At 34.8% G+C, this 26,274-nt stretch overlaps 1 protein-coding gene across 4 annotated transcripts in view; it reads left to right on the plus strand.

Moving 5' to 3' along the window:
• Window positions 1-26,274, plus strand: part of ATRNL1 (attractin like 1) — a 436,152-nt gene that overhangs the window by 198,865 nt on the left and 211,013 nt on the right. For all 4 annotated transcript variants that reach the window (XM_039709188.1, XM_039709189.1, XM_039709190.1 and 1 more), the window contains exon 25: window positions 15,344-15,405. In XM_039709188.1, the coding sequence (XP_039565122.1) occupies window positions 15,344-15,405 (62 nt within the window). The remainder of the gene's footprint in view (window positions 1-15,343; window positions 15,406-26,274) is intronic.

Consider the following 26,274-nt stretch of genomic DNA (forward strand, 5'->3'; position numbering starts at 1 on the left):
ACCAGGAGGAGGCTGAGCTGTGCCAAGGGGCTGTGCTGTCATCCAGGGGGACCTGGAGGGGCTGGAGAAATGGGCTGACAGGAACCTCATGGAGTTCAGCAAAGGGAACTGTGAAATCCTGCACCTGGGGAGGAAAAGCCATGAGCCAGCAAGGTGCTCTGAGAAGAGAAAGGTGACCTGGGCTGAGTTAGGCAGGGTGCTGCGTGCAGGTCAAGGAGGTGGCCCAGGGGCAAAATTTATAATGTAGCTTGACTGTTTCCATGGCAGTTTTTAATTTTTTAGTGAATATTGCAGCATAAAATTCTAACTAGGTTGCCAGATTAATTATTTTAATCAACCTTTATAGCTTTAGTGTACGTACAGCCATGTAATTAGCAAGTGACAGTTACTGATAGGTTTATCCTGTTTTTTGTCATTCTTTTATTTGTGAAAAATGTGTTAAGTACAGCTTTCTCATAGCTTAGTTTTTACTGTTCACCTGCCTTGAAGTTAAGAGCAGTAAGTACAATATAGCAAAAGTAGGGAATAAAACAGGTGACATTTTGGTGTATGTTTGCATGGTTCTTTAGAGTGTGTCCTTTCATTGTGCTTTCACTCAGTACTGGAAGATCTCAAAAGCAAAAGGATCAGAGAACTCTGTAAGATCTCTGAGTGATAATCACATGATAAAAAAATGTAAATTTCAAACATAAGTGTCCATCACTTCTGAAGGGCAGCAGTTGTAGCCATATCTTTGACAAGGATAAGCCCAAGTCAGTGTGGCCTGGTGTATAAATTATGGAGTGCATTTCTAGTTCAGTTTATTTGCAAAGGGAGAATTATTTTGAATTCTAGAAAATTATGATGTAGAGTTAATTGGCATGGATAGCAGATTTAATTTTATTAACATTTGTTTGAATGGTTCATAATATTGTTCAGTTCTGCCTTTGGGAAAAAAAGCACTCCAAACCGCCCCCAAAAATACTGTAGCTTAAATATTAGTAACTTAAGAAACTTAAATACTTTGTATTCTTATGCAATAGTCTACTAATCAACATTTATATATCACAGCTAAAATTAAATTAAATTAGATTGAAACTAAATTACAAGGTCCTGAGTAAATTGGATTTGGTAATTTACTACTGAGTCAATCTGCAACTGATGTCATAATTTAGATTTGCCTCTTATGTGAGAACGATGCCAAGAATTATTCTTCCTTTTGCAGTTTCAATTTGTGAGTGTGAAGAATAATGATCATGCTTGAAGTACAAAACTAGTAACTGGCCAGATGTTAATAATGAATTTGTAAAGATGCCATTGCAGGTCTGTCAGCTCATCTTTTGAACTTGAGGGACAAAGCTGGAGCTCAGCGACTCTCAAAAATGCTCAAAGTAAGAGGTGTCTTATGGTTTGTGTACATAAATCAGACAGGACTCAAGATGAAAGAGAAGTGTTGCAGATGGCATATTTAGCTGTATTTATAATCACGGGGGATTTTATGCATTGAACACTGCCTTGAGAGCTTTAAGGAATTTTCAGTTTTTGACCACTGACCTGTTTATCATTTGTCACCCTAAATTCTGACAGCTGGCTTGCTTCCAGGATAATTTTTATAGCAGGTATTTGAGGATGAGGTCCATATCAACTTCTTTTTCCATTTTAGTTAGCTTTCAAAATGTATATTTCAATTTTTGAGTCTGAGAAAGGGATGGTTTGACATGATTTCCTACTCTCAGATATAAATCAGGAGACTGTTTTATTACATAATAGTGTGGCTTGCATAAATGTATTCCATTTATGAAACCTCTTACATATTTAGGGAAATTTCATAATATGCCATATTACTGTGAGTTGTTCTTCCCAGCTGGAACAACGGCCTTGGGCATGAAGCCACACAGTTGGGCAAAATAATGGCATCATTTTATGGCTTGATAATGGCACCATTAGCACAAGATATTATCATATCACCTTTTTATGGATACTTATACTTTAAACCAAGCTCGGTTATATGACATAAGTGCAGCATTGGAACAGACTTCAAAAAATAAAGGTGCAATTTTTCTTTCAACAAGTTAAATATTGTAACATTTATGTAGCTATTATCTTTACTCTTTATAAAACAGTGAGCTTCTCCTTTGGCTGTCTAATAGAAAAATATATATAAACCCAGCAATTTTGCATCTGAAATAGGTACTCAGGTGTAAGGTGTTTCTTGATCCATCAAGTGAGACTTTTACTCCCAAACAGATGGATGAGAGCTCTGCTCTTGGCCAAATTGATGCAGTTTCTCATTCTTCCAGTCTGATGGAGCTGCTAGTGCTTTGGAGATTATACAAAGTGCAAATTCAAAAAGTTAAAAATCTGAGTTCTGGAACGCTCAAAATTAACTGTAGTCTCAGTTTGTAATTGTTGATCTGCTTACATACTGAAGCCTCATCTTTGAACTCAGGTTTTGCTCCTCAAAGCACATCTCCAATTAAGATTAAAATGTGCAAGACCTACTGTCTCAGAAAATCAGCTTTTTATGACAGTCCAATCCACAGCAGTAAAGATTTGTGAGATATTTTCTGTTCCTTAGTAGCTCATTTTTGCCTATGGATGAAATACAGGTACTTTGGCATAATAATATTTAGTAGGATAAAAATCTGAATCTGGGCATATCAGTTATCTATGGAAAACATATTAGGTTTTGAGTATTTTGAAAAGTGTATTGTGCAATTTAATCACAATTTATTCAAATATTTTTCTTATCTGTTTGAAGTTTGGGTCCCAAACAATATATTAATTGTCCTTAATTACTTGATCTTGGGATTTGTCAGGCAATTTAAGTTTTAAGTAGGAAACACATTTATGCTAAATTATGTTGAAAAAATTATGGAAAATTAAGATTTTTCCTCATTTTGAGAGCTTTAATTTCCTTTCACTTCCATTGGAATTCTTACATTTCATACCCAATGTCTTTAAGAGGTGTTCAGATGAAATACTGATATAATGACTTTGCCCATGAAACAGATCAAAACCTATCAACCTTCAATAAAGAAGAGGTTGACCTGAAATTGCCCTAGAGTTCTGCTGTCCTATCAGGCTTTTAAATGATGGCACAACAAATATTTGGTGACCTTGAAAAGTCACTAGAACCTGTGGATAGAATTTCAGTAGATAAGATGTAAAGGAAATTAAGGAGAATTTCTTCATAGGAAAAAGGCATTAGGAATGTTATGGTAGAGATTTGATTGAATATTGGCATTAAGATTTTTCATCACAGTAAAGGAAAAGTTAATAAATAGTCAAAAATAAACAAATTAAGAACATAAATACTATAGCAGACAGCAGTTTGTTTTTTATATAGTTCTTAGTGAAAAGGTTATGAAAACAGAGATTTTTTGGTGATACATTTGTTAAGTTTCAATTTCGGATCACTTAAAATCTCTCAGCTGGTTAATTTTGAAAGGATATTAAGCAGATTTGAACAATTGGTTTTGGTTTTTTTTAAGACCAAGATTGGAAATTTAGCAATTAAATTGAATAAAATATTTTTTGAAAGGTCATTTAAAAACTTATTATTGTATTATCTCACAGTGGTTGAGGCTGGAAGGGGTCTCTGGAAGATGAAATGAATGGTATTGTCCAAAAATGGAATAATTGAGTAGATAACACTTCCCAGTGCAATTCTTCAGGCCAATAATGAAAAGGCAGAGAAGTGCTCTTCACCAATGATGAACATTAGACTGGTGCTACTGTAATAGTGTGTTGCAGTAAATATATAGATATTACACATAAATATATGGATATATTACGTCAAAGTATTTGTCGTCATTACCAGAATCAGGGCATTTCTCTCAGGAACTTTTGGTGTAGCAAACTTTGAGTGTCTGTCAGTTGTTACCTTTTTTTCTTGTCTTGTGATATAAACAGACATTTTCAGGATGTATTTTATGCTTCAAAATGAAGAAAATGTATAATACTCTCTGGTACAATACATTAAACTAGATAGCATTTGTTGTTTCAAGTAAGCACTTGTAGTGTGGATGTCTCTGCACTTGCCAGCCTTGGAACAATGGAGGGGAAATTAAATCTTTCAGAAATCCTTTTTCTGTCTTTTCTTCTGTTACTGACACAGAGGCCTAATAACCTGCACTAACACCCATGATAAGGGAAATAATCATGCTTATTCTGGAATCACAGAATGACTGGAGTTGGAAAGGACCATCTGGAGATTGTCTGACCCCTCAAAGCAGGGTCAGCTAGAGCAAGTTGTCCAGGGCTTTGTTGAGTCAGGTTTTGAATATCTCCAAGGACTGAGGATCAATACTCAACCTGTCTGAGCAGCCTGCTGCAGTCTTCGATCCTCCTTGCAGTAAAAAATATTTCTTGTGTTTAAATGGAGTTTCCTGCCTTTCAGTTTGAATGGGTTTAGGTTGAAGTTTAAAAATTGGTACATAAACCACTTGTAACTTAGTGGTTTTTTTTAAAAAAATGTTACTGAGAAAATTTGTATTGAAAGAGTTTTGCAGTATAGAACACCTCATTCGTGGAAATCACTTGTAACCCTTGAATATGGTTGTGTGGTTTCGTTGTACTGTTTCCCACCAGGCTAAGTCAAGATTTCAGTAAACAACATAAATCAGCATTAAGCCCTCTACAGATGCATAAAATAATTGCAAAAATCCCTTACTTGCAGCTAGAAACCAATTAAGCATTCGTTCTCAGAAATAATAAATATACAAATCTATATTCTTTTATACGTATGTTGTCTCAGGGAAAACCATGAGTGTGTTCTCATTTGGAAAAAGGGGTGTTGCAATGGTCTTGGGAATTTCTGTAATCATTGAGGAGAAAAAACAACCCTTCTGTTTCACTGTAGTCATTGCATTTAGTTGAAGACATCTTTCTGCTGTATTTTTATCCCAGAAAATGTACTGAAAATCTTTCCTGGAATACTCTGAGGATATTTCTTACAAATGACTGTTGGCAAAATAGATACCTTTAAAATCTTTATGTGAGAAATTCACCCTGCAGGGAGTAAAGAGTATGATTTTAATTTCTTAACTTCACTTTTTCAACACCTTCCTGCACTTGGAGCCAGATAGTCTGAATTGTCTTTTAAAGTATTTGTTCCTCTGTGCCCTGCTCACAGCTCTCAAAAAAGCCTGGTCAGGCTTGTAGAGTGAAATAATTGGAATTTGTCAAATATGATGATTTTGTGGGAAATTTTTTAGAGAAAAAAATGTTTTCATTTTTAAAACTTTGCAGAAAAAATATTTCAGGGTTAAACTAAGTTTTTGCTTAATTTTTTTTTTGTTTTGTTTTTAAGCAGAACCTTGTTACTTTTTTTTCAAATTTTAGGAAAGTAATTTTTCCTTTAAAGGCTCATCAAACCTATTTTATGGTTTTTTGGGCCAGCTCAGCCAATTTTTGAAAACTGGTAGCTATGGGAGAAATATAGACCTCAAATTTCCTAGCTCTCTGCAGAACAACCCCCCCCCCCCACCCCCCCCATATTCTGTTCTGAAATTTTGGTCTAAAATTATTGTGAATAATTGATGCTTTTATAAGTAATTTCTTCTGCTTCCTTCGGTGATGTCTGATAACATGGGCACGTTTTTATGTCTTTCCCTCAGCTGGACTATTTTGGTATCATCTCCCTTATTCTCTTATTAAAAAATCTTTTGGACACTCTTTTTAAAATCAGTCTTTGAGCCCACGGCTGTCCATGCAGGACATGCAGAGCTACATTCTACAGCTTTTTTTTTTTTAAGAAACAAAGTTTTTGTTAGAGCATTCCTCAAATTTGCCAGATTGCACTTGGAAATGTTTCCTTAGTTAAAAGAAGAAATCATTTTTCTGAGGCATAGAGGAAGGCTGGAAGATACCTGATCTTTAGTAGACTTTTCTAAATAAATTTCTTTCTTATTGCCTTACTTCCCTGCCATATAGATTCAGAACAGCAAATGAAGAGTTTCAGAATTCCAAAGTAAACATCTGTGTAACAGAAACTGAGTTTATCTCTCTGAGTGTCAGTTTTTTGCAAGTAGGATCTTTGCCTTGACTCATACACTTGTTTTGCCAGAAGATGATATTCACTATTTTGAGATCAAATACATCTATACAGATACCCTCTCTCTTCCTACTCAAATCAAAAAAATCTTGATAGCTGAACAATCACTCCCAAAAGCAGATCTTAACATTTCTGCCCTTAGCTGGTATGAAGTATTCAACTTGAGAAAGGAAAAGGCACAACCCATGTCTTGACAGAGTGCAGGCCAGCATCATAATTATGTAGGGCTCTTGAAAAGTATTTTCATTTTTCTCTCTGAAGGCATGAAGTACTCTAGCTGCAAAAGTGTTTATTTTCTTTGGATTCTGATTTTGTTAAAGCTGTTCAACAGACAAATGGTTATTGTGGATTTGCACAAGCCTGATTAAACAGTTAGAGCTTCTGGAAAATATACTGGGAAATCCAGTTTTTAAAAAATGAGAATAAAAAGTACACTCAGTGCTGACAACTTTAAATATTTGTTTTCTTTTCAACAATAGGGCCTGTATGAATTTAAATAAATCTGACTGAGGTTCCTTGCTCCTCGTCCATGAGGTCATTCTGAGCTTTGCAGGTAGCGTCCAGATCACAGTTCTAGGTGGTACATTCATCCATTTCTCTCTCATTTCTACAATTCAGTTTCAAAACTTTTGGTACAAATGCTGCAGTTTCCTGGGAATGACTGTTGCCAGTTTCTGTCAGCGTAGTCCAGCATGTCATTGCCAAAAAGGCAGCATGGGTTTGTTAATAGGAAAACAGTTTCAGCTGAGCAGGCCCTGCTCTTCAGTTTCACAGCATTCTGAGTCTTCCTGAAACCCAGTTACTCATCCACCTTTCCCAGCCTAATTCTTGCAAGTTGTTAAAAAGGTTTCTGCCATTTCCATTACACATTTCTCTGCACTTTTTTACAAATACTCTTCTGACTGTGACAGCATATCCTCAGTGATATGTCAGTGATCCATCATCCTGACTCTACAGAATGTACTACAAGGGTGAGTGAAGTCTCAAGCTGACAGTTGTATCTGCTTTTTTTTTCCAAATTTACTACAGCTTGAACTATAATAGCAGTTTCAAGTGATCAATAAAAGTTAAATGAAAGAGAGTAAAATTAACATAAAATTGAATCACAATTTATGCTGTTAATCCTCACAATTTAACATTTTGTAAAACTCTCAGTTCTCACTTTCTGCATTTTGATGACCTCTTCAAGGAGAAACATAGAACTCATTTTCTTGCTTATATGTTATATAGTTTCTTTCCTGGTATGCTGCATGTTTTTTAAGTTAGTCAACCACTTCCCCTTTATTTGAAGGAATTAATATTTTCACATATAGTGTGCTCTCTTGTTCTTTCAGCAGAAAATCTATTAGAATATTCTTGCCCCCTGTATACATAAGTAAACATCATCCCTTACATCTAAAACCCCACACTTCTCCTCCAGTGGAATAAACATTCAATACAGAGAGCTTAATCTGTCTTGGTTTTTTTCCTCATACCTTTTTATGTTGGCTCTTCTAAATGATATCAGTTATTATGTGTCCTCTTCATTCTAATGCACTTGTAAACCCCACTTCCTTCCCCTTCTTTGCATACTTTGGTTTTCTTTTCTGTGAGATGTGGATCTTCACTAAAAGATCAAAGTAGTAATGAAGCTGGAGACCATTTTCTCTGTAGAGTTTAATGAGATTTTGGTGTCTTCCATTGTCATAATTTCTAAATGATGATCAAAAATACTCACTTGGGTACACACAGTTTTGAAAATGCCTACCTGCCTTCTCTTTTGGTTAGTCTTTCATGAGAGGCTGGACTAAGCATTTCAATTTCTTGTCTTAGTATTCTGCACTGAAATCCTGGTTTCTTTGAAGCCAAAAGGAAGTCAGTAGGTATTTACCTCTGACAGTAATGTAATCAGCACTCACCTGTGGAGAAAAAAGTGAGACTTAAAAGATTTTTGTCTGTGTTCTATCACAGTGCTGTTCATAGGATGAACAAAATTCAGGTATTTGTGCTGTGGGTAACTGCTGGAATGCAGATTCCTTCCTATTTTCAGAAGTAATTGCATTAAATATGCTCACAATGACTTCTACTCTCATTGTAGCAGTGCTGTGTACATCAAGGAATTAAAGCCTCTGTCTTTCATGGCCTTATCAAAAGGTGAGGAGAACAAGGAAATGCATCAATGAATTTCTCCGCTGACTGAGACTGCTGCTTTTTGGTTGTTTTAGACATTAGAGAGGGGAATCACCAAGCACCATGCAGAAGATCAGAAAGTGTAATTTCTACAAAGTGGCATTATATACATAAATCTTCTGAAAGACAGATACCTCTGGGACATCATAGGCCATGGACTCCTGTGTAATCCATTACCCATGCCGATATAAACCTTTGATTTGTGGGTTTAAACCTGAGGCTGAGTAACCTCATAAATATGCTAATCCACAGTAATCAAGAAAAGTGCCATTGCAAATACAAAATTTTTTATTCCACAGCTCCAACAGCTTTATAGCATGCTCTACATTTATAACAATAAACTTTGGGAAATTACTCTCTTCATGTTTAAGAAAATGCTTTGCCCTTTTCTTGTCATCTCACAATGGATTTTGCATACATTATTTTGAATGGCATGATCTTTATGCAAAATTCAGGGCATGTTTTGCCTTCTCTAACCAAGTATTTGATTTCTAAAATGAACAAAACATTGCGTAAGTTTTAACAGTTCAGCTTTTGTAGCCTTTTAAAAATTTTATTATCATTTTTATTAGGCTGGAGACCAGCCAGTTGGTTAACTGGTAGATTGTCTAGCAAAATCAGCTCTACTGTAGATGTAAAAAATAAAAAAACTTAGAGAAATTTGAAAAAAAAATCTTATCCTTTTAGCAGCACATTTTTCATCCCTGATACACATGTTCTACACATACACATAGGCATGAATGTTAAATGCCATGACCATCATATTAAGTTCTGGAGTCATTCAAATAGCTCCATATAAAGTTATTAATTTATTTATGAAAGGTGAAAAATATCTTGCATGCATCATTTTTCTGTTTATAAACTTCATAATACTAGAAGTGGAATCTGCACCTTGGGAGATTCAGATTGAATCTTAGAAAAAATTCTTTGTGTTAGCAATGGAGTATTGAAACAAATTTTCTGGACTGGCTGTGGAATGTTCACCCTTGGAGCTTTACAAAACTTGGAAAGGGCACTGCTGGCCTGATCTGGTGCTGGCAATAGCCTGGCTTTGAGTGGGAAGTTGAACAACCTCAGTTTGTGATGTTCCTCCCTATCCCCGTTTCTGTGACTCTGTGGTGATCAGAGCACATTCCGTAACAGGTGCAGCTTTCCTAATGGGAAACTCCTTAATTTATCAAGTCATAATAAGTTGTCAGAAGAAGGCATACCAAGAAGGCTGAAACCTGGGGTTGAAAGGAAAATTCAATTCAGGCAAGTTAGAAAAATGGCTTTTCCTTAATGTAGCTTGACAAACAAAACCATATTGTCATGCAATGCTTCTCTTTGTAGTAGAATTTAATCATTCAACTCTGCCTGACAAATTCTCTCACCTCATTCCCTTCACTTCTGTTTCTAATTTTTCTTCCTGTCCATTTAATCTAGGCAGGCTTTTAAAAATCAGAGTTTTGAAAGATGTTGTCTAGAAATCTGCTGTTTCACACAGTTTGTAGGATAACTCAATCCTGCAAAGATTTATGTCTAAAATAACTTTTCAGTACTATAGGTCTTTGTGCCAATTATTATTATTTTTTAAATTTAATTTTAAAACATGGAATTTATCTCTTGTCTATGTCTTTTAATTTTCTTCCATTCTTTCATTTACTTTAAAATTCAATATTTCAATTTCTTAGTAATGTCCGTATGAATCATTATGAAAATGCTTTGCATGCTGAATAAAACTGTAAGTTAAATAACAGTTCCCTCCCACACATTCTCTCCTTCACTTCCTGGAGTTTATTAATGTTGGGTTATTCTGTGTGGTATATGTTTCTTCATATGTGTACACAAGCACAGAATTGAATAAAGAAGTGGAATATGCATATTGAATTTAATAGATAAAGTGCCTATTAGGTAGGAAAAAAAGTTCAGCTGTTATAACCTTATTTAAGAGTGTCTTTCATCTTGCTTGAATACAAAACTAGATTGTCTTTCAGCCTCCTATGACTCTGAATAGTGGATATAATATCCTGTAATTATTACATTTTTTGAGAAAGGAAGGGGAGTATATTTTGATAATGTAATGTGTGCCAGCATGAGAGACAGGGCTGCAGCATGCAGAGATAATCTGAGGAAGCTGTTTATCAAATCTTGATGTGAAGTCTGAATTTCTTTGTTATCTTTAATTTTCTGTTTATGTTATCAGTATGAAAGTTTTGTTATCACTAAATCTTGTCGTCTGGGAGGACTGTTTGTCAACATCAGACTGAATTTTTACAGGCATTAACACAGCAGAAGGAAGTAGAATTGTGCAACAGCCACTTAGCTTCATATTGCTTCTTAGATCTTTTAATCCCAGCAATAAACATTTCTTTTACCTATTTTATCATTACACTGTTTTACAGAAATACCCAGTGAGTACTTACAAACCATGGGAGAAATTTATCTCACCTAAAATTATTTATATTCTAAGTTTGACATTAGATCTATAATCTAAACTAATCACAGAATCCCAGTGTTGTTAGTGGAGAGAAATGGCAGCTCCATAGGGCAATTCCTTCCAATTTATGAGAGTTCCACATCTATTTTAGAGTCACTCACCTATGAAGTGCCTTCCTATCTCTGCTGATTATTGAAAGCTCGCTGACTAATTTAGATGAGCTTCACACATGGGACAAGATCAGTATACTCCACATGGGAAAATTCAGATACATTTCAAAATTTCTTTCTCATGTTCTAGGAAAGTCAGTATATGGAATAATGTGTGGCACTTTTAGCCAGCAAGAGTTTAATGATTCTCTTATTTAGACATAATTATTTAGATGTGATTTGTTGGTGATCTTGTCTTTTTCTTACTGTGTTCTTTTGGAATTTCTGGTTTCCAAGGAAAAGGAAAGCATATTTTGTGCTTTGCCTGTTAAATATTTCTATTGGGAAATGGACAATTTCCTACCATCCATCTCTCACTTTTGCAGGCCACTCTTCATAGCTGAAGTCCAATGGGAAGGAAGAGTCAGAACCATTTTTACTCTCTCTAAAGATATCCCAGTATATAATTGTCCTTATAATTGTATTTATATTAAAATGAAGAAATCAGAGTATCCTTTCATTTGTAACTACTGGTTATTCAGTAGTCATGTATTCACTGAGTTTGGAGATATCCATAGGTACCTGCCATTCCCTGCCTCAAAATGATTATGTAATATTATGTAATACATAGTAATGTCTTTAAAACAGTTTATACTTGGGTCTCTGCAGTCATGTTTCTGCAGAGCAGATATTTAAACTTCACTTTGTACAATGAAATGTAAATGTAAGAATTTATGTGTTTAAATTATCTAGCATCCCCATTCCATATTATCACAGTGTTTAATCTTCCACATTTTCCTTATTAAAAATTTTTTTGTGTATACACAAAAATGTAGCGATCTACACAAATATTTTCCTCAGCTGACTTTCATATTTTTTGTCTGAAGTTGTCTCAATAAGAAAGTGTCCCCGAAGAAAGTATGAAAGATGTTGGACACCAAAATGTCAGCCTTTATGTTCAGTCAGTGTCCATTGCTTCTGCTTCAGTGCATACCTAGCACCAGTGTAGGAGGGTATAATAGTTTTATCCAAGAAGAAATTAAATTATGGTTTTGATGCTACTGAAGGAAGTAATAATTCTGCAGGGTTTAAGTCTACATAATCAACACAGTCCAGGCAGTTTAGTTTGGGTTATATCTGACCTTATTGCATTATGTTTCAAGGTTTAATAATTAGACCTTCTATCAGAGTTTTGCCATGTATTTGTTTTAGTTTCTCTTATTTGTTCATTTTTAATTTGTTAACAGTGGAAGATGGAGAAATTGTATTAACGGAAGTATTTGTTCATGGTTTGAGAGCCTGAGCAGATAGGAGTTTGCTTTAGTGGGTAACGTCATGAAATGGAGCACAGATTGTAATTGCTTTTTGTGTACATTATTTGAATATATGAAACATTTCATGGATTGGGTTCCTGTTTTCTGCAAACGTGCAATTTGGATTTAGTACCTAGTTTTCCTTTTCCTTTTGCACAATTGGTGGTGTTAGAATTGTGGAGATGGCTTCTTGACACCTATAGCTTTAAACTAAAATACAAAGTTCTAAGGGCAGACTTGCTATTTCCATATGAAAGTTATCCCTGATTTAAACTTTCAAGATTGTCTCATTTTTGTCGTGGAACAGATCTTGACCTATTGTTCTCTAGGACTCTATTGCTGCTAGATGTGATAGTCAAGGTAAAGATGAACTGGAGCAATGGGAAAAAATGAATCCATCCCTGCAGGCATTAACTTCTGAGGGCTGGAAAAATCTTTGTTCAGAATTCGTTCCTCTTTCAACAGACCTATTCCATCCATCATTATTCAGTGTAAAGTGTATTTCCTATATCATGTGTGTAACCAAAACATGAAAAGTTAAGCAGTACCATGAGTTGAAATGTTGAATGCAGTGTATCTTTGTGTCAGTGCTCTCTGGCATATTTTGCTGCTTATCTGACTTTTGAATCCTTAATTCCTATAAAGGATTTGCCAGCAGTCACAATGCCTTGTCTTCCAATTTGGTCATGTATTGTTAAAAAAGTTTGTTTGCTTGCTTTTTTAAAACCATATTTTTCACAAACTTTAATGTGGCAGAGAAAAAATGTAGTTATGTCTTGTTTGTTGGAAGAATCCCCACAGTTCATTTATCACTCATCAGCCTTTTCTTCACAGGCTTTTCTATCACTTAAGATGCTGAGCTGAATCACATGTATACATGTATATTTATATATATATATTTGTAAACCTCACATTTGACTTTAGAATCTTTTCATTCTGTTGCAGATTCTACATTTACTTTGTAATATATTGGTATTACTTTGGTCTGATGGAATACAATTGCAGTTCACAACAACAATAGCAGTAATGATAATAATAGCAATAACTCATCAAGGTTATCCTTTACTATAAAAAATTATGTTCTAACAGCACTTGGTTCTGTTCCATAGGAAATGACTGAAAGGATGTTTATCTTCCTTATTTACAGGGGAAGGTAGAGATAATATTTGTGGGATCTAAAAGCTTTTTAGATGTTTTGGAGAAACTGAAAACTTCTAAGTTATGATACAAATTAACAAAAAAGATATTTGTCTCCAATATCTTTAAGTCCAAAGTGAAAACCTTGGGTTGAAAGAACTTTTCTTGTCTGTTAGCTTGTAGGCACAAGCAAAGAGACAATTGCATTCATGTGTATATAAAACCGCAAAGGAAATAAATATTTTTAATTGTATTATGGTTCTTTGTATCAGTCCTATGTTCATGACATTTACTTGCGTCTTTGTGGTCTCCTTATAATTAAAATATGTATTCTTTTTGTTAATATTCTGTGTTGAAATTAGTCAAAGATGCATGATACTGTTCAGAAAATACTGTAGTTCATCTTTTAAACATGAACTCTAATGTAATTATTAGAAGATGTTTGATTAAAATAGGAAATTACTTTTGGGATTAAACTTTCTATCTAACTGTGTTTCTGCTTTTAAGTATGAGTACGTTTAGGAAAATCCCATACAACCAACCAAGACAGTGTCACAGGCAGAAATTCTTCCATAAATTTGCAAATTTGGACATCAGCAGTAGAACTTTGCTCTTTAGTAGATTATCAGATCAATAGAAGTTGGAAAATGTGAAATCCTTCTTTTTGTGTCCATTTTTGTGCAAAAACTTTATATCCTTGAGCTTTTTACTATGCAAATCATTTAACTATTGATAATGATATAAAATCACTGACATGTTGTAAATCTGCTTACTTCATTTTTGTTGTGTGTTGGAAAAGAGAATTAGAGGTGCTATAGTTTCTTAAAAAAAGGTTAAGGTGAAACTTTCCTGGTATGATTGTCATCAGATTGCAGAGTTTGATTGCAGACTGGAATTCTTTCTAGACTTGCAGAGGCCGTGAAGTAATTCTGACACCTTGAAAGAAAATAATTGTACTAATGCAAAATCTAAATGTTCCTTCAACAAAGAACATTTCAACAGGTCACAAAATGTGAACTCTATCAAAACTGGCATGTTTTTTTCTCCTTGTGCTAGTTCATCACCTAAAATATGGTCCTTGTAAAAGACATAATTGGCCTAAAATAAAAATTAAAAGAAATTTAAAAAGTAAATTCTAGAGTATCATGAATTATCATTTCAAAAGTTCACAAGTAAGCTATGAAAGGGATTCAGAGTAATTTGGTGTAATTACTAGTCAAGATCAGATCTTAAATGCACAAGTATTTCTAAACCCAACAATTATTTGAAAAGATTGTAAATATACTTAGATAAACACTTTGTACAATTCAAAGTAGCATATTCTCTGTATCTATAGTTTGATAATTACAGACTGAAAAATTGAGCAAGACCAGGGACTCATGGATATTTGTAGATATAACATAAATATTAAATGCTGTTCTTAACATTAGCAAAAATTACTTACAAAAATAATTATAGCCTGTATTGCGTGCAAGTGTGAATGTCTCTATGCTCTCTTAGAGATAATTCTTAAATATTCACAGAAATTACAGCAAGGAGCTGAACTAATGCATGTTCTGGTGAGGCTGTAAAAATGTAGCCCAAAAGAATATTTATTAGTTTGTCTTTAAAGTAATTTGCTTTGAAACTGTTTTATTATGCACCAGATTTATATTTTATAAAAATTAAATTAACATATGCATTAATTTTAATATTATACAATTAAAATATTTTAAATGCATTAATTTTAAGCTCTATATGTTTTTTTTATTCTATAAAGCCTTGTTTCAGTGGTGTTATTAAAATGCAAGATGGTGTTGGCCAAAACAGTTGACTATAAACAAGATAATTTATAACGATATGATTTCCTAATATTTTTCATATTATTTTTATCGTTCATAGTAAGTGGATAGTTCTATTAAGTTTACTTCAGTAAAACTCTTATATTCCATTGTTTGTGTTTTGATACCAGTAAGGGTATGGGAATTAGTTGCTCATCTCACTTTATCATAAGTGCAGGTGTGTGCAGACTAGACTGAAATTACACTTGAAAGTAATCATCCATGGAGCCATAAAGCCCTCGCCTAAAACGAGTTGTTGAGTCTGAAAATGTTGTAATTTACTTCTCTTTTATTTGCAGATTGCCTTCTCACAGCACAATACTATCATGGATCTGGTGCAGTTCTTTGTCACCTTCTTCAGGTAAATTGCTTTTTTTTGTCTTCTGACTGAAATCCTGATGACTCTTTACCATCAAACCAGTATCTTAACCAGCTTCTGAATCTTGAGAAATGCCTGAAAGGAAGCATTCAAACTGTTTCCCTAAGTTGCACCAGTGGAGGGTCCAGGCCAATTAAAGGCAGCTGCTGGAATCTTGCATTATATAATTGTATATTTCATATTCAGTGGTACAGTCCTCACACCTCATGAAGATTAGCTGAGTTTGTACAATATATTACAGTGATTAAGAAAAGCCAGGTAAACTCTAATTCTTGTGTGGTTTTTCTATAAACACTTTCGTGGAATTATTTGAAATGATGGCTCTGTTCAACAGCTTGTTATTTTTAATAAAGCACAGCACATCACTACCAATGCTTTCATGCGTCAGAGATTGATTGTGAAAGGCAGTAGCTGATGCCTGAGATTGGTTATGGCAGCAATGCAGGAATGGGCTTCAACTGCAAATGAACAACTATTCTAGAATGTGAACAAAACTCCCCTGAAAGACTTGTAAAAAGTTCAGCTGTCTTATAAAATGTCACAAACTTGAATATACACACATTAGTTACAGTGCTTTGAAATCTTGCTGTGAAGATAGTTCCCAATAACCATGAAGTGTACACAAAATGTGAACAGTGACAGACAGGTCTGTTCATCAGACCTGCATTTTTCTGTATTTTTAGGCCATGACTTTACTTCACAAGTTAACAGTGTGGCTTCTCTGTTGACTTCAATCACTGTGCTCTGAGGAACTGTACCTAAAGAATCAGACTCTTAAATACTGTGAATGGTCCAAATTCTCTTTATTGCTGTTGCCAAAAAGGGCACAGAAATGAACAGAACCTGAAGTTTTCTGTACCCAGGGCATTGGCTAATGGGGAGGAGTTTAGTAGGTGATATAAAATATCCCATTTCTCCTCTTTCACCACAGAGGATTGCCTAAAGGTCAGTTGCCTAAAGGTGGTATGGGTGTTTGGGTTTTTTTGGGGTTTTTTTTTTGTTTGGGGTTTTTTTTTTGTTTGGGGTTTTTTTTTTGTTTGGGGTTTTTTTTTTGTTTGGGGTTTTTTTTTTGTTTGGGGTTTTTTTTTTGTTTGGGGTTTTTTTTTTGTTTGGGGTTTTTTTTTTGTTTGGGGTTTTTTTTTTGTTTGGGGTTTTTTTTTTGTTTGGGGTTTTTTTTTTGTTTGGGGTTTTTTTTTTGTTTGGGGTTTTTTTTTTGTTTGGGGTTTTTTTTTTGTTTGGGGTTTTTTTTTTGTTTGGGGTTTTTTTTTTGTTTGGGGTTTTTTTTTTGTTTGGGGTTTTTTTTTTTTGTTTTTTTTGTGTGTTTTGGGGTTTAATTCTATTTTTTTCATGGGGAGACAGCAAGCTCTAAAACTTACGATGATTATGCAAACATTTAGATTACAAACTCATATAGAAGAAAGCAAAGTCTGTTCAAGTACAACAGACCAGATCTGTCACAAATAGCAGAGCAGAGGTAAACTAATAGCAGTTTGTTGGTGCTGTGCCCTGGTGCACCCTTAGAAAAGGTGAACTAAAGGCTCTTGGCTGGTGCAGCCATCTGTATGGGTACATGGAATTGTCTCTCCCAGTGTGATGGTTTGTCTCATGCAGTTTGTTCTGGGTAAATGCACAGGTAGGATGTCAACAGTTTGTAGCCTGAAATAATAATTTTAATAAGGGTTTGTTTGTTTCTTGTCTTGTGTGGGTTTGGGTTTGATTGTGGGGTTTGGTTTTGTTTACTGAATGGGAATGAGGTGTATTGTGACTGTGGGAAATCATGGTGTTAACAGCAATAATAACCCAGGCCATATTTACAAAGATTGTTGATGGAGAAAATAATTGTGTTTAAAGACAATTTGCATGTGCTTGATAACAAAACATATTTCAACATGCTTTGATAAACCTGCCTTTGCATTTCTCCCATCCAGTATTATATTTCTATTTCCAAGGTTGTGGCAAAATTCTGTTCACCCTGCCTGGCCAGAGCAGCAAATAGACCTGTTTGACAATACCGGTTATTCAACAACCAGGCAAAAGTATAGTTTAAAACTGTTCCTTTATAGGTTTCGTGTTTCAGACTGAAAGATGAAATGGATATTTTACAGCTTGAATCAGAAGCATCCAACCAGGCTTTCTTAGAACTGTCCTGTTGTATCAAAATGAACGGTTTTAAAAGAATTATTGTGTAAGGAATTTATTTAAAAATATACATAATAAAGCACAAAATGTATTATTAGCTCTGCAATTAATGCTTGATCTACCAAGATACTGATATTGTATATCCTAGAACAAAAAAGTTCTAAGATAAAGATACATAGAAGTTATTGAAAAAATGAGCAGGAAAACTGTAGCGCTTCAGACCATGATATGCATTGTTAAAAATCCCCACCCTATTTAATTTCATTCTTTTTCTACTGGAAGGTTTTATTGCAGCTACTGGTTCAGTGACCCTTTCTCTAAGAATAAAAATGCAGTATGAGTAGTAACAGATTCCAAACTGTCTTAGAGAGTGTTGCTGTGCTCAGTGCCCTGAAGACTTTTAGTCACCACACAAATTGAGAAGTCTGTGACTTTTTCTCTTTCCACCTTCTTTGAAGAAGTACAGATCTCATTGGAAAATTTCACAAGCAGGAGATGTAAATGATCTTTCTTACACTGAAGAAATACAGTATGCACAGTTAAAGAAAGTATATTTCTGTATTACCTGGACATCTAAAATCCACAGTTTCCTAAAGTATGGCACTTTGTTTCAAACTCTAAGAGATAAAGGAATTTGCAGTGTTTACAAGTCTTACATGAATATATGGATTTAGCTAAATAGGTGCCAGGACATTTTAAGCATTTCATAAGGGTATATGATGTAGCTTTATTTTCTGAAAACATTATTTACTTCTTTTGATCACACCTAACAGCCACAAATATTGATTGTTCAATAATTGTTTGTTTTTATTATCTTTGATTTGAGTTAATCCTAAATGGAGAGCTAAGAAACACTTGATTTTTATACGTGCTTTTAAATAAAATTATAACAGTGTAACAGAATTTATAATGGTACTCAAGCAATTTCCAGATAATTATTTGTATAAAGAATCCGAAGCATAAGTTCTGGTAAGAAATGTGGTTAAATCTCATAATCAAGAACCAGGCAAGCATGAAATTGGTAGATGATAAAGGTTAGCTGTTAATATACTCGTGATAGGAAGTGATAAGCATGTGCCAGAACTATGTTTTTTAAGCCTTTTTCAAATGAATTGTACCAACTACTAACTCATCAAGCATGTTCTCTGAGCTCCCAGAACTATTACTTCTTTTGCCTCTGGTACTTTGGGTGAAGCTGATTGACTGAATAGAATATTTTAGTCACTTTTATAACACATCTCCATACTTCATAAACTATAGAGTCTCCAAGTTTTTTTAAACAGAGCAATATTAAACAATATGGACTCCTTGAAAGTTTGAAAATCCTTCTTTTTTGTGTGCTTTAAGAAAATCCATGAAAAATTACGGTTATTTAGGATCAGGGGTACAATTCTTACTGTTAAATCTTTCTGCAAGCAGCGTGAGAGAAAACAATATTCAAAATATACCCAGTGCTTATTGCAGAAGGAGAGGATCGGTATTTTGGTAAAGATGAGCATGAGCTACAACAGGAATTGCAGCAAATGCTGAAGAACCAGATTTATTAAGTCGACATGTAGGGGTGTGTGCTGCCTGCAGTGGGAGGGGGTGGCTGCATTTCAGCAGTGTCAGAACTCCTGGGAGCTGCAGTGCTTGAATCCACCCCCCTGGGGGAAAGTTTGCAACGGGAGAACTCCTGCTCTTTACCAGCATCCTTTGGTCTGTGTCCCTGCCTTCATGTTTTATTTCTATTGGAATGAAGGATTGTAAATTAGTGCTGGATTTTGGAGTGTTTATCTTTATGAGATTGAATATTGATCTCTGTGAGAAAGGCAAAAACCAGTGTGTCAGGATCATATCACGTCCACCATGGCTGGAATCTCAGAAAATCCAGAGCTCATATAAATTAAAATTAGAATATGCTTTAGTAATATGAAAATCAAGTTATCGTAGCAAAATGGATTTTACTTTTGGGGCTAGAATAAAATTGATTTTTACTTAGTGATGCAGTAAAAGTTTTCACCTCACTTAGAAGCACAGAGCTTTTTGACTTCTACTGGGAAAAGCACATCTGAATGGTGGTGGGCAATTTGAGTTGGGTTTCCTTTCTTTAAATATTTATTTTGAATTGTTGAATGTAGCTTTGTGTCTTCTGCTCTCTGAATCACACAGAAACTGTCATCCCTCTGGAGTTATTTGGTGTGCTCACATTTCCGGAGAAGGCAGCCACTTGTTATTGGCCTGCAGGCAAAGGAGATTCCCCAGTACCACTGGATCAGTTGCTCATCAAAACAAGGGATGAGTCACTTAATCTGTCAGTGAACAGAACTGTTTTCCATTATCTTCTCCCTGGTCTTCATCTTTCTGTTTGTCCTTTGAGTAATTTGGAAGTGTGTGTGAGTGCTCACCATACTGTGATTTCAACAGACACTGTTCCTCAAAACACAAAGTACTCGCTCAGCTATCTGAAGAAGGTTTTTGTGCCTGTGTATAAAACAGGTATGGGCTTCTTCCTTCCATAAAGTCAGTGCAGTTAAAGTTTGGAAGTCTCACTTCCTTTGTGTAGCAAATACAGTGAGAGGTGTTCATTGTGCCTTCTGAAGGTCTGGCATTTTCTCCTTTCAGGGCTGTCTTTCTAGAGCTACATTGGATTTTGTATCCTAAGAAGCATCACAGATGATTCATACTGTATTTTTGTTTTGATTTCCTACATTTTGTGATGTATTTTCTTAAATCCAGTTAGTGAGTTACTTTCTTAGATTTCAACAGCATCAGGACTCACGGCAATTTTTCTTCTAGAGTGCTTAATCCTTCCTGGTCACTTTTTTATGAAACTCCAGTCCACTGTACTTTAAGCAAAAGAACTAGAACAGGTTTTCATCTGTGATAAATGGACTTGAAATTTTGCTTTTGTCATTTTAATTCCAAAGAGAAGGAATTCAGTCTTCTTATGACATGTACCAGTTGCAAAGTTACTTCAGGAGTTTGCTCCCAGATGTGAGGAATACGGTGAAGTGGAGTGAAAGCTGATGAAGGGAAACAATAACAAGAAATAAAGGAAGTAAAAACATTAGTGTTTTCCTTCAGGCAGTGGTGTCATTGTCCATTACAGTGGGTGACAAGCAGCTTTGTCAAGACCCTGTCTCTGCAGGCGGGCCGGTGTGATGGGCTGGGCACTGAGTGACAGCCAAGAAATGAGCAATCTCCTCATGGCAGGGCAGAAATATTCCAGGTCCCTGTGCTCAGCTGAAATAAATCACAGAGAGAGAGGAAAGACAGTGCTAGACCTTGTGCTATGCTGTGAATTTCATGTGTCCGAAAATATTAAATCTGATCATTCCTTTTTAGAAGAAACATCCTAAATCAAAGGAATTCATCTTCTGTATTGGAATATTAATGCAAATATTCCAGTAAAATTTCTTGGTACTAAATGAAGTATTTTGTGTGGGAGGATTTGTGGTCTTTCTAAATTATCTGTTGGAATCCAAGGTAGGGATGGCTATGTTTTGCAAAAATAAGCAAAATTATAGAAATTCTACTGTGGACTCCAAAAGTCACACTAAGAATTACACAGCAAAATCTAGTTATATAATATATGTAAATTTTTAAATCTGAATTTAATCTTCATACCTGGTCCAGTCATCTTCTATATCATAGTTGGTTTTCTATGTTTTCAGTGATTTTTGGTGATATTTTAGGAAAACACTAACCACTTGGAAAATTATATTTCTTTCCTAGTATGTATTCAGTCTTTAGTAGCTGAAATTCTAATATTAGGTTGAGGGTAATCAGGTGCATTTTATTCTTTACCCAGTAAAATCACAGAATTTTTAGTGTTCTTGAATGATGCGTATTTGGTCCGGAAATCTAAATATCCTTGCTCTGTCCTCAGGAAAATTGAATTTTAGCAGGACTTTTAATAAGGAAAGTTATGACATTTTACACCTACTCATTTCAGTGCATTTGCCTGTTTGGAAAAAGTATTGGAAAGGCTACAGATTGAAGGGAAAAGTTGTTTGGAATCTGTTAAACTTCTTCATTATATTTCAGTCTATCATGCTAAACAATGCTGACATGGTATGGTGTCTTTCTAAGCATATTTTATATTTCTCTGATGCATTATTGAAGAATAATAGCTGTACTGGAGAGAGCAGTGAAAAATAGCAATGGGTGAAAATATTGAAAAAATATTGAAAAAATTTTCTTGAAATAATGTGAATCTCTTGGTTTGGAAGGCTGAAATTTAGCATTGGTGACAATTCTTCTTCCCTAAATTCACTAGCTGACAGTAATTAGAATAAATGACTATTTCTCCCTCTCCCCCCACCTCCCTGCCCCTCAATTTTAAATCCTAAATTAGCATAAATCAGGAAGACCACTGCAAAAAAGCAGAAGTGAAAGCACAACTAGTTTGTAATAGAAACAATATATTCAATTTCTAATTATTCTGGAAAGCTACTGTAGGAAACACTAAATTTGGTATTTCATTATTTGTCCAGAATTTCAGTAGACAAGTATGTTTGGGTTTTTTTTACATGCAAATCACTTATTGGGAGAAATGTGGAGTATTTCACCCATGAAGGGCAAACACATAAAATTGTACAAAATATTAAAGAATATTCCATAACTAAAGAAAACATAATCACGCTTAATGGGTGTGATATTCTATTTATTCGGTGGAGATTAATTTTATTTTATGTGAGATTAAATGGTTTTGATTGTAAATCTTTTTTATTTGTTGCCTCAAAGAGGTGAAAGGAAGAACTACAGAGGGTAAAAGTTCACATCTAGAGCTTTATTGTGTAATATATTTCAGAGTCCTTTTACATGGTTGACTTTAATCTGATATTGGATTGGCAGATTAAATGGGAATGTTGATCTCTCAATAGCATCTTGGTGTACACTGCATCCATTTTCCCTTTTAAGTTAAATATAAAGGCTGTTTGTATAATTGATCATTCATTCATACTTCTGCATAGCAGCTTGTGGTATATTTAACATAAACCCACAGCTTTGTGGATGTATGCATGAATTATGTATGTAGGAAAATAGAAATCTAAAAAATGTATGTGTGCTTTTTTTATGGTTATTTTTTAATAATTATTTTATTGAATAATGTTATTTAACGCTCCCCTCCATCCTCTATGACATTGTGGCACATGTACATAATGAAAAAAATGTCAATACTTTTTTAAAAAATAATTTCTCTGCTAATTACAAATTCCCTGTTCAAGCATTTCTTTCATCTTTACTTCCAAGAAGATTTTTGATGTTTCATTGCACAGGAAAGACCAATGAACCCAGGCTTTGCTGAGGCAGTTGTCAGAGATGATTTTAAACTGTTATAGGAGTTTATGTTTTGGGAGAGGAAGGATAAAGTTTTCTGTAGTTTTAAAAGCATTAGTTTTCTGTATTAAATATATATTAATAAATTATTTAGCACAAAAATAGTAGCTATTCTGACTTATAAATTAGTACATATCTTTATATTTCATTGCTACTGTTTACTTTCAAATATAATTAATATAAAATGTGACACCATTGATACTCCAATCTCCCTGTTTCCTATTATGCATTCAGAGCTTAAATTGTGAATCTTTATTTATACAATTATTGAAGTTTTAGTACTTAATTTTGCTCTTTTGACTCAATAAAGTTATTTTCATGATATTTCTAATAGTAATTTTTAATGTGCTGCTCTGGAGACTTGCAGACTTGCAGCATTGTTTTGGTAATATTGTGGTTTTAACCATGACAAGGTAAAACAAATCTAACGTGGATATTCTTTTCCATGAATTCTTACCAAATACAGTGTTGAGTCTAGAAGGACCAGATTAGAAAGCAAATATATATTTCTTATTAACTCTTAATCTGTTTTGTATAAGTTTGGTAGTTGTGGACGTGTGAGATGAGGATTTTAAGGGAAGTTATATGACTTTCATGAGACACTTTATGCAAGAGTTATTTATGGGGATATATGGATTTTCAGGACTGCATCAAAAAATAACATTTTAATCAGTCATCTGGATAAGAAGAATTATCCGTGTAATTAGTTTCAAATGAACTTGAAACTTGTTGCTTAACTTGTGTGAATTCCATTTGAGACACAAATAAATACAAATTTGCATTTAAATGATTTTTGGTAATACTTTGAGTTTTAAATACCATCGTAGATACTTTATCTCATATTCAGGCATTTCTTTAACTTTGCAGTTTGGAAAGCAAGAACTGAGTGCCTGAGCCCTGTGTGGCTTTTGGATTACAGAGCTCACATTTTCCTTGGGTTCCTTTAATTCAGAAAGAAGCTGTGGGGAACAAGAATGGAATATAGATCTAGGCTGATGGAAAAAGCCCTGTCATATTTAAGGCTGTGCAACAATGACATTTTGTAGCTGAAGAGAGAAAGATTGCAGCTCTTGGCTTATCAGTTCCAGAAAATGGAGTGTGGGAGCTGCTGGTGCTGCTGGTGTTGTCATGACAAGCAGGAATAGGAAAAGGACATTCCTGAATCACCTGGATGGTGATGCTGGTTTTGTTGGCAATGCCTTTCACTGGCTGTGCCTCTCCCTGAACAGGAATTCAGCACCCCTGGCTGAAATGTCTTGGCTCCACAGTGAGGGTTTATTTCCCTGACCCCACACACTGCGCTACCATGAACTGGAATTTGCATATCCTACTTCCTTGCTAGCCAAGACTACTTTTCCCTAAATCTTCACCTATTTTAATTTGGAATTGAAACACTTCATTCCCAGAATCATTCTAAAGTGCTAATCACTGAAATAGTCCTACTTATAATGATGTTTATAAAACTTTCTGATTCATAGCAATTTAATTAATCATTAAAAAAATATACTGCTGTCATACACATCAGATTTCTAATATTATGTTTACAATGCTTTGTGCTTCAGATAATTCTGTTGAAATCTTTGGAGCTGCTTGTCATGTGTATACCAGTTAACACAAGGATGGCTGAACCCAGCACATCATAATCATAAACACAATGTTCTTGTCAAGTACAATGAAAGAAATCAATTGCTGTGACAATAATTGCTATTTGAAGTCATGGTGTTAGAAAAATAATTGTTCAATTATTTTTATTTTAGAATTGTGCTTGCTTTATAAAATATCAATTAAAATGGGCTCTATTTGCCAATAAAGAGATAGTAAATAATGTGTTGGGAAAGCAGTTCTTAGAAAAACAATTAATATGATCTGTTGGGAAACTTTTGCAGTGCTACCTTGAAAATATTGACTTAGGTATGAGACTTGTTTTCTTTGCATATATCCACATAAAAAAGTTTCTTTGTCATCAGTTTGTTTTACTGAATATGTTAAATTTTAGCTCATGTTAGTACTAGATGAGAAACAAGAGTGTGGGGTCACTCTTTAGATTGCTAATTAGGGAACTGTACATTTTTGTGTCCTTGTCAAAGCCAGATCAACAGGCAGGAGGTTTGTGGATACAGAGGGATATTTAATTACTGTCTCAGCACAGCAAGACTCAAGTGATTGAGCAATAATTGATGGCCCAATTGATGGCCCAACTCCTATGTTGAAAAAAGACTTGGGAGAAGCCTTTAAAGTCTGTGCAAATATGGATATATGTGGGCAGTAAATGAGCCTGCTATGCCCTTAACAATCTTGGTGAAAGGCATTTTGGGAGCTTCTGTCTCTGCTGGTGAGCAGTGTGAATAAACAGATCATCACTTGGGCAAGATGGTGCTGAGGACCTGACATCCACACTGAATGCATTTTTTTTTTTTTTTTTTGTCTTGGAAGTAGCTCAAGTTTAGTTCCATGGACTGACAGCCCCTTTGACTCTGGAGGGAACATTGCACATCTTCTAACTGAGCTCCAGGGCTGCTCCACGGGAGCACTCTGGGGTTGGTTCAAGAGCCCATTCCAGATCCACACTAAGCCAGCAGTGCAGGAGTTCCCCTTGGGACACAAGGATGGGTCTGTCACGCGTTGGAGCATGGGGACAGGATGATGGCAGTTGCTAGAGCAGTCTTGTCACCCTGTGCTGGCCCAGCTGTGCTGCTCCCAGGGTGAGCCCAGCCAGGGACGCTGCCCCACGCTCAGCTCTGGGCTGCTGCATCACCTTGTCCTTGTAAGAGTAAATGTGATGGGTGCTCAAAGTACAATCTCACGTCATTTTTCGATTTAGTAGATTTAAAAGTGTACTAGATGTTAAAGTTTTGTAAAAGTGTTTGCTTTCATTGGTTTATGGAAATTTATTTTGAATTATTATGCAAATTGCTGTCTTAAGTAAAATCATAGAAACAACAATTCTTCTCTTTGTATGTTAAACAATCAGAGAATGAAAAAAGAAACAACAAAGGATGGCACATTTTGTTTTGCTTACCTTCCATTTACAGTATTGATTCTTAAAATATTTAGTTCCTGAAACAGTTCATCCCTGCAAAAATAAGTAGATTATTTCACTTTAACTAAAGTATTACTTTGATACAATATGTAACTTATGGGCATTAATACATAATGAAAAAAAGGAATTCTGTAGTGTGTTTATAATGCATTCATAGAGCTTAAGGCACAAATGTGTCTTTAATTCATCTAGTCTAAACATGCTGATCATTACATTTCACAGATTTCCCCCTCTATTTATCCATGCAATTTAAATTTCTTTAAGGATATCTATACATTTTATTTCAGTTTGCCCATGCCAAGTAGCAACACATCCACTAATTCCCCTAACACTTTTTAGTTTGCCGC

Source organism: Passer montanus, unplaced genomic scaffold, assembly GCF_014805655.1.
Source record: "Passer montanus isolate IOZ18808 unplaced genomic scaffold, ASM1480565v1 scaffold21, whole genome shotgun sequence".
Taxonomy (NCBI): Eukaryota; Metazoa; Chordata; class Aves; order Passeriformes; family Passeridae; genus Passer; species Passer montanus.